Raw genomic sequence first — 13822 nt, 5'->3', positions numbered from 1 at the left:
AGTATTAACACAATGATCATATTGGAGTTCATAGAATGTTTTCGTGAGAATATTAGCAATATTGTAAAATTCAGAGAAGAAAGCCCAAATTTTAGGTTAGAAAGACAGATTCTTAATATATGCTCTATTTACTGCAAACAATCAAATCAATCATAGTCAATAACGTCTAAACCTCCTTACGCTGAGCAAGAATCCTATCATATATATTGCAAGGTAAGGCATCTTAGTACTGACACAAGCATTAATCAAAATAAAGTTTCATGTGCTTTACGTGAGAATGGAAATTTAGTTTAGCTCCTTCCATCGAATATACGAGTATCACCAACTTTATCGTGAAAAAATTAACACCCGCTTTTTAAATATTATTTTTCTGACCTCCAAAATTTATAGCTAATAATATAACATAAAAATAACGCAAAATTGTTATGTGAAAAATGAGGAAAAAATGAATGGTCCTAAATTATGAAAAACATATGCCGTTTTACCCGTAATATAAAATATTTGTTTTTCAAATGTAACGATAATTTAAATGGATATCTAGGGATAACTAATTCTTCTACAGCGGTAAATTCAAGAAATTGATGTAAAACATGATATTTGAAAAAGGGTAAAAAAGTTAATGGTAGATCAAGGTATAACTGAAGGTAATAATATATAAATGGGCCCATGTTATAAATGCTTGCAGACTCGTAACGTAGAATATAGAATTCACACTTCGTATTTTATGGATATAAAAGAGGAATAAGTAGCTGTTTCCAATTGCTCGAACCTTCACTTCAAGAACGAACAGTAAGCGTAAAATACAAGTAATATTGTAAGCATGCAATTTATCATAAGTTTTAATCCAGAATAAACAAATTGACAAAGCCAGAAAAGACACATAAGAAGAGTCTTGATTTTTTAATTACACTGAAAACTAATTTAAACCAAGAAGTTTCGTAGCAACATACTAGTAACTGAAAACTTTAAAGTAAGTAAGACATACGTAAGGCAGGAGATAGAGAGCGACTCTCTCTCCTACGGGAATAGAGAAATAACTCGAAAAATTGAATCAAGTTAATCAATTGTTAGATATTCTAAGAATTATTACATAAGTCGAATCAAGTTAATCGGATTGCAAATCATCAATATTATAATATATGAAATAAATCTATATGAACACTAGTTGCATTATAAGACAAACGATTTGCGGATTAGTACCTAGCAATAGCTCTGCAGCCTAACAGCAGGGGTCGCCTGCCGAAGACCACCACTGCCCTGGATGTAATGGACCATTATGATTCCTGCCTTCCGGAACGTAGCCTTCAACACTTCTGGCCAATCATATCTACGCCGTACGTCGAACCAGCCGGGTCGCCTGCCAAAGACCACCACTGCCCTGGATGTAATGGACCATCATGATTCCTGCCTTCCGGAACGTAGCCTTCAACACTTCAAGCCGTCCGTATCCAGGCCGTGGGTCGAACCAGCCCTCGGTCGAACGGCCACTTGTCGAAGGACGATAAATTTTGGAACAGAACTATGCTATCTGAAACCTAACCTCAGATGCGGTGAACGTAAAATTACGTAATTTAACGATGCCTGGAAGTCATATTCGATCCGCGGCCTGGTGGTGCACGGTAGGTGGTGGTCAAGGCCGGAAGAGGACAAAGCCGAGTGGTGCACGGCTGATTGGTGTAGGTCCGGAAAGATCCAAGGCGTTCGATTCAGGGCTTATTGGTGCACAAAATTGGTGGTGCACGGCTGCGCTCCCGAACCAGCCCTCGGTCGAACGGCCACTCGTCGAAGGACGATAAATTTTAGAACAGAACTATGCTATCTAAAACCTAACCTCAGATGCGGTGAACGTAAAATTACGTAATTTAACGATGCCCGGAAGTCATATTCGATCCGCGGCCTGGTGGTGCTCAACAGGTTTTATGCAAGGCTGGAGAAGGACAAAGCCGAGTGGCTCACGGCTGATTGGTGGATGTCCGGAGAGATCCAAAACGTTCGATTCAGGGCCTATTGGTGCACAAAATTGGTGGTGCACGGATGCGCGCCCAACAGCAGCTCAGTCTGCTGCGCGCCTTGACTGGCGAAGTATTCTGGATAGCTTGGCTAGGCTGTACGAGTTAGGTTCTAAATTTTTTCAGTAATTCAGATGACATCCTTACAGAGTTTATAGGCGAGAAACAGCATGCATTATAGGCAGAGAAACTGGTGGCAGCGTAATGGAAACAACTTCATTCTATGACAGAATCGTTGTTGCTTTTGGATGGCATCTGTGTTTGTCATTAACTAATTTTAATGGAAGTATTTTTAGCCCATATCAGTCCCAGAAACAGTATCAAGCTGCAGCATCAAACAAACTGCCAACTATTAACGAGACTAAATCCTGTGGCGACAATAGATTGGAAGAAAAAATTTGCCTTTATATTTTATAAAACTCGTCTTAGAGGAGATACTTTTCGCATAAGAAATGGGAAACATTTTACTTGCCCAATTCTTTTAGAATGTCTGGTACAGGAAGAGGGTTACTCAAATATCCCTCATAAAGGCTGAAATGTTCTAAGGCCTCACCTCCGCTCACTAGTTCTACCTTTTGGTAGGAATTTTCTGTCACAAGACGCACTGACTTGTTCGGAACCTCCTTGTCAGCTGTAGACGTTCCTTTAATGCGTCTCACTGGCTCCCACTGAGCGCCAGGATCAAGTTGAACCCACGCGGCAAAGTTTGCCCTTCGTCGAAGAGAGTTACCGGAGAAGTCTTCGATGAAACTGTATAAGTCTTCAAGTTTCCCTCTGGCAGAACGCGGGGCTTCGGGACGTTCGTGACGAGCGACCAGCTGCCAACCACAATGTGGTTTGTGTACATAACAGGCAAACTCTGTACCACCTGCTAACGGGTAAGCTCTGATAACGAATGTGTATGCCGTGCCAGGGGTCCAGGCAGCAAGCGAACAATCGCTTGATCCACAGGTGTCCCCGCTCACGCCTATCGCCTGCATGCCCATACCTTCACCACCAAATGGCTTGGCAACTATTCCAGGATACACACAACAGTTCTTAACTTTGCTGCTGGCGCACGAATCGTTCCAGACGGAAAAGAGGATTTGCTGCTTCTGATCACAATGTTGTTGGATCCCGCTGTAACCACAATGAAATCCACCCACGCAATAATACGTCGAAGAAGTGGTGAATGGGACGACTATCTGGCAGGCAAAAGAATGCACAGGACGACCGGCAAGCCAATTGACGTGGCATGAGGGTGCAGGATCACGGAATGGTACAAAACGGCAGTCCGGGCAAAATTTTTCTGGAGCTATGTAAAAGTCGTACTTATCGGAACTAACGAAGGATAGGCGCAATTCGTTCTGACTCCGTCGGTAAAAGAAACAAACTGGCGGATCATCTTCTTCACCATATTGATTGTAGTGGGGTTTTCTCCATGCAAAGCCTCCACAATTTAGAGAAATGCAACGTTTGCGCATCTCGTGAAAGTCTTCATCAGTTCTGACCACTCCTGAGTTGGCCACCGCTTTGAATGAGACGGTTGTGTTTTCATGTTTCACCCAAGACGACTTTTTGTAGATCGTATCGTGTTTGGCGTCAAATGGACCAAATTTACTCACTTCATAAGATGCCCAGTTTCCGTCTTCGGGTTCAAAGCTACTTACTGAGTGAAACCCTCCGAACGCTCCCTGTGTTCTCTGGACTTCATCCAAGTAGCAAAGGTCCGTGATACACCAACCACTGTTAGGGTGTCCTGCTAGAAATTTACCATTCGTGCGATTCACATACACGTCTCGGCCGTTTATTTTATCAATTCTATCTTCATAGACATAGACGCCGTCACATTTTGCATAGTTATTTGTACTCGGTTTAGAAACGAATATGAATCCTTTCGGTTCTATCACGGAGAAGTCCTGCCAGATGTTATCCGCTGGTGTCTCACCTCCCCCGAAATGGAATCCCCCAAATGATCCTTGCTTGTCCTTTATTTCATCCCAATAATTAAGATGTGTTATGCACCAGCCTGTTGATGGGTGAGCAGCCAAGACAGTAGACTTTTCAATGTTGACGTAAACCAGTTTATTATTGACGAGTCCTTTTTCGTATTGTATGATATATTGGCCTTCACAAGTAGAGGAAGAGTGAGGAGCGTGTTCTTTCTTCTTAAATTTGAACATTATCTCCACAGTGAAATCTGAAATAAGTAGGATAATTTTTTTTAGTTTTGAAAAAATAGTGCAACATCAACCGTATCGCAATTAAAATATTTTGCTAGCAACATCAGCAGCGCTACTACTAATAATAATTGTGCATTTTTACCTATAATTAATCGATTAGTGTTCGAAAAAACCCATTACTCTTAAAATGAATGGTTGAACTGAGACAACCATATTTTAGTTCAACAATTACTATGACATAATTGGACTAATGAAATAATATTTTAGTTAAACAATTAGTTGTGCTTGGTTGAACTAATACAACTTTGAATTTGTTCAATCATGCTTTTAAGCAATGTAACGACAGAGATTTGCAACTGGCTTCACTGTAGCAGAGATGAAATCGAAAGTCCCAACGAGGTAGAAAACGAGCTCAGCAAGATTTATTGAAAGCATTGGGCATTATAAAGTGAATTCGCGCCTGTTAATATATCAATTGTGCAAAATAATCATAAAAAATGAGTGAAGGAGACAATTTACGTGCCTCAAAAATATTAATAAGAAGTGTTCTTAAAAAATATGGCTTTTGCTTTAAGTTTTGTTAACAACGAAAACTCGCTCTGTATCATTCTTGGTAGCGATATGAAAGTTTAGGCTTCTTATCACTCTATTGTCAATAATAGAACACTGTTTAATCAGTGCAGGATAATAGGATTCATTAGTGGCTAAAAGTTCTATAAAAATTGTATTTAAAATCTTGACCGGGAATTTATTCCAGTTCACTGTCCAGTCACTCCAGTGTCCACCAAACTGTCCAAACAGAGCGAGTCAATGTCTGCATAACAGAAAGGGTTGCAGTTGTCGGAAGATAGATGACGTAAACGGCATAAATACGTCTGCCAAACGCCAAAACGATTTAAACGTTTATTTTCGACTGAGTTTCTCTAATATTATACACAGTTTTTAACTGTTGAGAACATTCTAGGTAGTAATAATCTAAAAAAAGTGCTTATTACTTCAAGCAAATGTAAACCGTGAGATGATGCGACCTGTAGGCTGTCTATATCCCACAAACGTAAATCCTAAGGTCGTGACCGAATTGCACATCAAAATATTATTTGTCAGGCTAAATTTTACAATTGAAAACTTACATGGTCGTTGCTTATTGGTAAAATATAGAGCTTATTTGTAAAAAAATTACTGGTTGGTCAATTGAAGAGTGGCAACTTTGGATTATTTTCTACAAATTTGTACGAAACACGAATGCATGAACCGTGGACGTCAGTGATTCGATGCTTACGTGTTACTCGCGTAGCTTCCTAAACTGAACTTTTTAATGTGACATTGTCATGATAACTACACTTCGTAAAAATGTCTTTCAGATACTTACTAGTTCTTCATACAGCTAACTAACTTTGAAAAATAATTTTTACTCATTAAACTTCAATGTCGCCGGCGGCCGACATCTTGTGCTGAGTTCCGTTGGATGAAGGATGAACCATTATTTATTCTATTTTCATTGATGATTGATCGTAATTTGTACCACTTGACAGTTGACAATATACTTCGTTCACTAATCATTTAATGTCTCAAAATTCCATGTCCTCAGTGTATTTTATTTTTAGATAGATTTGTAGGTATAGCCTATTTTTGTAAGTTTTATTAATTTTTATTCTGCCATTTGGCAATGGCATTAGACTTAGTGCAAGTGCTTACTCCTATAGATAGTATAGTGCTAAATTCTACTAGGTATGTATACCGTAAAACGGGGTACCTAAACTAATCATAATATTGCAAAGCTACAAATATTTACATAGGTAAATTTCAAAATTTTTACTAGGTACCTAGGACTAGGAGTCTAGGAGACTAGGAGTAGGACTAGGAGGCTAGGCCTATAAGCCTGCCTATGAGTATGACCTATCTATGTAGGTACTATGTAATGTACTACTATGTAGGCTACATAGATAGAAATTTTTTTGTTGTTAATCGATTTTTTTGGTTAACTGGAGTCTGGAGCATTTGCTAACTGAGGTTCTAGCTACTGTAAATGTGTGTTTAGGGTTGTCCCTTATTATCCCATCCTGTGGGAAATTGGGAATGGCTGCCATTTTTTTTAACAAGATAGGCAAATTCTATCAATTGTGTTTTTAGGCCAACACGTGTGTGCAACTTTTATGCAAGTAAAATTTTTTAAAAAGGCAAATATATTTTTTTTTGCTACAGATCTTAGCAGCTTAGCAGAGGTAGCTACTTTCCTAAAATTGCACTTTTCACACTTTTTTCAGGGATTTTTTAAAGGTAGTAGGATGGTAGTACCTAAAGGCTAAATGTATTATGTAGGCTATCTGGCTATGATTTCCTAACTTGCTTTATGCTACATAATGTAGCATAAAGCTAGGACATTATGATGCTGACACATTTTATGATTGGTTTAAAACTCTTCTGCTGCCCTTCTGTAAGAATTTGAAAGGTCACAAAGTGTTAATTGGAGATAACCTCTCCTCTCATCTGCACCAGGACGTATTTCAACTTTGCAATGCAAAAAACATAAGCTTCGCCTTTTTGTCAGCCAACACAATGCATCTTCTGCATTGAAAGAAGCATCCCATTGAAAGAAGACCCTTACAAATTGGAAGAAAACTTGTAGCAAGAACATTGCAACACTCCCAAAAGACTGGTTTCCACGCTTCCTCTCAAACCTCTTGCACTCGATCCATAGTGGCAATCGAGAACATATTTTTTTTCTAGGGTAAACATACAATTTCTGAACGCAAATTAAGCATATGCATTGCATCACAATTTTATGAACGATGATGGTAAACAGTCAAAATATAACTCAGTTTACAAATAAATTTACATTTTAAAAAATTAGTTTTTACATATCTCTGTCTCCAATGTTAGTAGGTTCTGCTGACTGCTCTGCTGAGGCGACAATGCAAGTTTGGTACTGGCAGCGCAGGCATCGACAACCACACGTGGCGCCAGTTCACATACGTCTGGCAACAACAACACTCGTTCAAAACTTCACGTTCAAAGATCAGATTTAGAAGTTGAGTTCGTTCAATGCTTTCGAAAAAGATGCTCTAGTTTGTCATAGCGGAGAGCCGAAGACGTTCATTCCTTTCTAATCCGCATCCACTCTACTCTGGATTTTGTTTTCAATTCAATTCCTAATTTAGAGCAAACTCTTTGTTGAGGGATTTTTTTTGCAATTGACATATCGATTCAACACCGTGTATGATATTTTAAAACAAATTTACAGAACAAAGTTTCATAGCACTTTTTCCACGCATAAGTTTATGAAATTGAAAATAAGTGATATTACCAAATTAAAAACGAAATTATTCATTCACAATGCCCTCGTGGCGGCTCGTGCGAGCATGACCAGGTATTTCTGTTTCTACTTTAATTTTAATAAATGTGCTAAATGATGATTTTTTGCACTTTTTCCCGCTAAGATCTTCAAATCTGAATCGATCTTGACATAAGTAAATACGTATCTATTTATTGACAATATGCTACTGTATGTGCTGGAAGACTTTTTATTTTTATTGGCATGCCAGATTTTTTTATGAAACTTGGCACGTGTAATTATTTCAAATCCAAACCAATTATGACCTAATTAATAATGAAGATGTGTATTTACAATACGCTGTTCCGAGCGTTGTAAGAATTTACTTTTTATTTTAATTTTGTGTCAGCTTCATTTTCGCATGTGTATATATATATGGTTGAACTTTATAAGGTTGACCCACGAAGATTTCCGTCTTTTAGTTCAGCTTTCTTATTACGTCATGTAGATTGAGATACGTGAACAATCCAGTCATTCCCATGATGGATTGGTTTGATCACATTTTGGTGATTGGTTAATGCCTGTGACGTCACTGAGATCAGTGACATAACAGGCAAACAACAAACTAAATATGCAAAAATGAGCTTCTCATGGGTCAACCTTATACTAGTTCAACCACGGATATATATATATATATATATATATACCATTATATTTCTTCGACACATTGACAGCCTGACACGTAGCAGGTCTACAAGTTTCAGTGAACCTTAAAGGCTTGAATATCTCCCAAATGAAAGAATGCATCTTGTTGAAACTTTGCAAACATGTTCAATAGGGCCTAATGGCAAAGTTTATATTGTGATGATTTTTTTGCTTCTGCCATCCTTTTCTAGTAATATCGGAAAGCTTGTGCAGATGGATTGGATATATATTAGGCTCACAACAAATTTAGGACAGCATAACTCGTAAAGGAAAGTGAAATTGAAAAAAATTATCACGGCCTGAATATCTGTTAGGTCTTTCTGAACGCATGTGCAAATTTTCATCAAGCTGCATTGATTAATTAGAGATATTTTAAGCTCACTGAAACTTGGAGACGGGCCATGAGCCGGCCGTAAAATTGTTCAAGAGGTTATAGTTACAAATACTGCCATATGCGCTTGCAGTAGTGTATTTTGAATATATAGCTTCGTCTTTGAAAGGGTCAAGTTTGGTTTCTATTATATAAACTTATGCGACAACGTGCAAAAAGGAGCATATATCGCGCTAGCTAAAATCTAAATTAATTCCGACAGCGCTCGCTGAAAAGTATTTTTAATCTAGTTGACTATAGTATGCAAAGATACGCTATTCAAATGTTTAATAGGAATTTTAATGTGTCTTTTCCGAAATGATGCGAATCATTTTCAATAATAATAATGATGATAGCTGATACGACAATGTCAGTACAAGAGCTGCATTCTTGGTATATGGTATTGATAATTGCAACAGGATTCACTAATATATGGGATTACCGATCCCAGCAACACCAAGCAGGGATGCATGCTGCCATAACAAAAGGTTTCTTAGACTTTTTTTGAATGCAGTAAGGGGTTTGCAATTTCTTAGAATAACCTTAATAATAGAGGCAAAAATAAAACGACCAACTTTCTACGTTTATTGTAATGGAGTTACATCTAAACAGAAACGTGGGATTGTAGATATGCATATTTATCATAAAATTGCCGATACTAAATCACATATTCTACAAATAATATCTATAGAGGAACCTCTTGTCTTAAAAGCACAACTCCAAATAATCATTGTTAAATTTTTATCAAAATACGATTCTTCTCTGTTTTTTTTTGTAATAATTTTATGCTCAAAATTGGTTTTCAAAGAAACCAAGGCGCTCGCTCTCACTTACGTCTCGGACATTGTCCGAGACTTCTCTCACTTGATGTAAATAAAAAAGGCCTGATCAATTTCATATACATTCATTTAACAATATCTTCGATATCATCTATGAAATTTCAAGAAGCTAAAGATTATAGCAACCAATCTAAATGAGCTGTGCCGTGGTTTGCATATCATTAATCTTTTGTTTCCGTTAGATATGTATGACCATGATAGCAAATTTGACCTCAACTAAACGAGTGTCAATTTTGTAAGTAATATTAGTAAGCTATTTTATAGTTAACAACCCGGTATCTGGTTTATAGTTTAGACAAAATTTATAAGGTTATCTGTAAAAAATGTCTTGTCATCTGAAAATAATTGCTAAAATTTGAATTAACCAAAATTTGAACAAACTCGTTTACCTTATTCTAGTGACTGAATCCCAATCTAACATGTAACCGCTGGTATTCCTTGGAACGGGGGTGTTGTTTACTTCTTGATCTCGTTGTGGCAACAGCAATTGGAAGCCATTGCGGTTACCATTGTGAACCTGTGATACAAAACATTAATGAAATCAAAAGTAGAACATTCAAACATAACAAACTTTGAAAATACTTAATACATGCCATATCGGGCCCAGTGTAGTAAAATAACAAAAAGTGAACGTAAATTATGAAGTTATGAACGCGTCTGAAAATGAGTCGGGCAAAAAATTTGTTTGCCACCATGATCTCGATCAACAATGAAGTCAAGCACAATATGAGCATGGGCTTTCAAGCCACAGGATTGTGCCCACTTGACCGGGAGCGCTTGCTCAGGAAACTTCGCAGAGAAACCATGCAAGAAGATATTGAAAATAGAAGGAGCTTTGTCTCGGATGCTGTGCTGGAGAAACTCCTAGAAATCCACTTGCCACCCACTGAAGCCAATAGTGCACACAAACAAAAAAAGGCTATCAAGCTTACTCCTGGAAAGTCCCACACTGGGCCAAGGGCCAGCACTTCAGGTTCAGCAACATCACAAATCCAGAAGAAGCAGGCAGCAAATATGTGGAAAGCGTTACAGTTTGACAAATATTCAGATGATGAGGAGAATGAGGTTGAATCAAATGATGGAACTGACCTTGCTGTTGCTCAAGACATGGCTCATGGCTGATCATCAAGATGAGATGCAGGAACCTGACAAGGAAATCTCTAAAATCATCGTTAATGAAGATGATTTTATCCTTGTTAGGTTCGAGTTAGATGGAAGGGTACAACGTGAGAAATTTTATGTTGCTTGCGTGAGAGAACAACCACAAGACAATGACTGCAATGTCATGGTTGAATTCCTAAAGAAGAGCAGTGATACAAAAAAGCTATCATTTGTCTACCCTGTTCAGCATGACATGGCTGCTGTTGAACGAGAGAACATCAGGCTCAAGCTAACCCTTATCAGCACAAACCGAGGGAAGTATGTTTTTACTAACATGATGCTTAGCAGGTTGGCTGATACCAGTAGCCTTGGTTAGGCTGTAGGCATAGGTATATACTCCATAAAAACATGTAGGCACCAGCACAGTTTACTTTTAAGTTGTTAAGTGTAAACATTACTGTATGAAAAGGAAGTTTTTCTATTTGTTTTGAAAGTTTTTGTTACAAAATGGAAAAAATAGTTTTTGTTAGTGAAAAATGGATTTATATGTATAGCAATAGGGTGAAAATTGGGAACAAATTAAAGAAAACATCTTTTATTTTGCATCTACATCATCAACAAATAAAGAAGAGGACTTCAGAGCAGGGTTGGCAATGATTAAATCATGTGATTAAATCACTTGATTTTTTATAAAAAAATCATCATTTTTTTATTTTTTTTCTATTTTTTTATTTTTTTTTTTAATTTTTTTGATTTTTTATTTATCTAAATATATTGAGTGGCAGTCTTTAATTTATCTTGAAGTATTGTTATTCATGGTTTAGTATAAATGTACTATGAATGACAAATTGGTATATAAACTTGTTGCCTTTAGTGTGTATTAGGTTCCAATAAATTGAATGTTTTCAAGTGTTTCAATGCATTGTACATAGCAGTCATAGCTAGCAGCTTAGCTAATTCTTATAAGGCTATAAGTTGTCTTTAACTATTTGACTATGTGATTACAATACCTATACTATTTAAATGTGTTAGCTAGCTTATACAGGGCGGGGCAGAACCGATTGAGCAGTTTTGAGGTGAAATAAAAGAGTAATGGAGGTACATAAAGAAGAAAGTTTATTTTTCTCAAGATTAGCATAACATACCATTTAAAATACTTATGTTTTGAAAACAATATCAGGAAGATGTGTTTGTTAGCTGCATCACACTGTTGGAGTCGTTCTCGGAAGTTTCCTACAGCACGTTCACACATGGCAAGGTATGGTCATAACCTCTGCTACAATAATCCGTTCCCTTAGCTGTGGTAGGGTGTGAGGGCGACTTATGAACCCCCTTTCTTTTAGATGTCCCCAAAGAGAGAAATTGCAAATGCTCAAATCAGGTGACCTTACAGGCCAATGTAAATCACCCCTCAGAGTCCGGGAACATGTATTTCAAAACATTGAGTGATATTCGGGCTGTGTGAGCTGTAGCCCCATCCTGCTGGAACCACATGTCTCCAATGCTTCATTTTCAACACTGTTTTCCATACTGTGCTGCAAGAAATTTTGCAATATTGCAGCATAGCAATTGGAATTCACTGTCATGGTTATTCCCCTTCTCTGAGAATGACTCCAACAGTGTGTTTCAGCTAATGGCCCCCATATTCCAGATATTGTTTTCAAAACATAAGTATTCTAAATGGTATGTTATGCTAACCTCTAGGAAAATGAACTTTCTTCTTTATGTACCTCCATTACTCTTTTATTTTGCCTCAAAACTGCTCAATCTGTTCTGCCCCACCCTGTATATTGAGAGGTTGAGATTGTATTGACCTTTTAGGCAATTAGAAAGATTTTTCACCCTAATACAAGTATTCTAATTAAAATATTTAATTTCAATGTTTAAATATGTGAATTTAAAACTAAAAATGAAACAATTATGAGTATAAGACTATATATAAAATAATTAAATGCAGTGAATGGATATAAATATTTGAATTGTGCACATGTTTATTTCAAACAGTGTTAGCTTTTCTCATAACTTAAGTCTCGTTTCAAGCTGTTTGAGGTTTGTTAGGTTATCGTTCAGTTTATGTTTAGTATTGGTTAATTCTTCCGAATCAAATGAGAACAGTGCAGTCAGTCACTCAGTCACTACTAGTCGGTGTGTTTAGAGGGTAGAGTCTGGTAGATTTATAGGACATAAAACTAGTAGATCTATTGATAGTGCTGTGCACTGTGCTATCAGCTACAGTCACTACTAGTCGGAGTGTTTAGAGGGTAGAGTCTGGTAGATTTATAGGACATAAAACTAGTAGATCTATTGATAGTGCTGTGCACTGTGCTAACAGCTACCTATCTGTTATGTGACTCTTCAATGTTTAGAATATCTGCATTCCTGAAGTGTTTTTGTATATTAAAGTCAGTTAAATGGTCAATATTTAGCTTGTTACCTTTCTCCATACAAACTTTACAAAGCTAATGAATAGACTTATCAGTAATTGTTTACCCAAAAATCCCTAAGTGGCCATTATTGAAGGCAATAAGTGCCCTTTTTAGCCATCCATTATGATCCATATACTGTTATTGTTAGGAGGCTAATTACAACATAAAAAATAACCTTTCAAAAATACAAAAAAGTTGAAAAAATCAAATAAATCAAAAATATCATGAAAAAATAAAAAAAATTGTTGATTTTTGATTTTTTGATTTAAAAAAATGAAAAAATCACCAACCCTGCTTCAGAGTACTTTTTGTAATGGGTGAGTACACTCTGCATGCTTCAGAAGTTCTAAAATGAAGTTTTATTCCAAGTGTCCCGAGTAGCCCCATTTGACGGGGCTACTTGGGACACTCTTTTTTTTTGCTTCTGGCACCTTACGAATAGCATATGGAATTTTTTGGAGAGGCCATGTGATAGCCCTTGCAAAGAGCTTTGAAATGAGCCTAAACTTGTTTATGAAATGTTTCATGGTAAGAAGTTATGAACGAAAAATGTTCGAAATAGTCCTGAGTAGCCCCAGTTGATGGTTTATTAACAAAAATATTATTTTTTTAAATATGAAGAAGAAAAACATAAATGATTTTTTTTATTATTTAAAAATAAAGTAAAAAATTCATTGTACAAGTGTAACATTGGAGAAGTGTTGTCTTTGAAAAGTAATTTTTAAGCACATATTATTTATTTCCTTATCTACTCAATATTCTGATCAATTTTTTTTGTGTATTATTAATGCTGGTATCTAAGATACTTACTAGTCTACTGGTAGTAATAGTTAATGAACTTGATGAAGGTAACAAAAAATGCTGTCCTTTGCCACTATGTTTACAGTTTGCAACTGACCAGATGTGGCATAATCAATGCTGATCCCACTATAACTTTTA

General features: G+C 36.8%; 1 protein-coding gene across 1 annotated transcript; it reads right to left on the bottom strand.

Annotated features, from left to right (window-relative positions):
• Positions 1-1996: 1996 nt before the first annotated feature.
• Positions 1997-5318, bottom strand: LOC125178564. The gene is made up of 2 exons (XM_047882622.1): positions 5302-5318; positions 1997-4188 (listed from the first exon to the last, which is right to left on the bottom strand). The coding sequence occupies exon 2, from the start codon at positions 4169-4171 to the stop codon at positions 2474-2476; it is 1698 nt and encodes a 565-aa protein (XP_047738578.1). The 5' UTR covers positions 4172-4188; positions 5302-5318; the 3' UTR covers positions 1997-2473.
• Positions 5319-13822: the final 8504 nt, after the last annotated feature.

This window comes from Hyalella azteca, unplaced genomic scaffold (genome assembly GCF_000764305.2).
Source record: "Hyalella azteca isolate HAZT.00-mixed unplaced genomic scaffold, Hazt_2.0.2 contig10907, whole genome shotgun sequence".
NCBI lineage: Eukaryota > Metazoa > Arthropoda > Malacostraca > Amphipoda > Hyalellidae > Hyalella > Hyalella azteca.
This window is presented reverse-complemented; position numbering and strand designations above follow the sequence as displayed.

What these genes read in the sequence shown, in the direction of transcription:
- LOC125178564 (XM_047882622.1), bottom strand. Translation starts at nt 4,171, where the DNA reads ATGTTCAAATTTAAGAAGAAAGAACACGCTCCTCACTCTTCCTCTACT.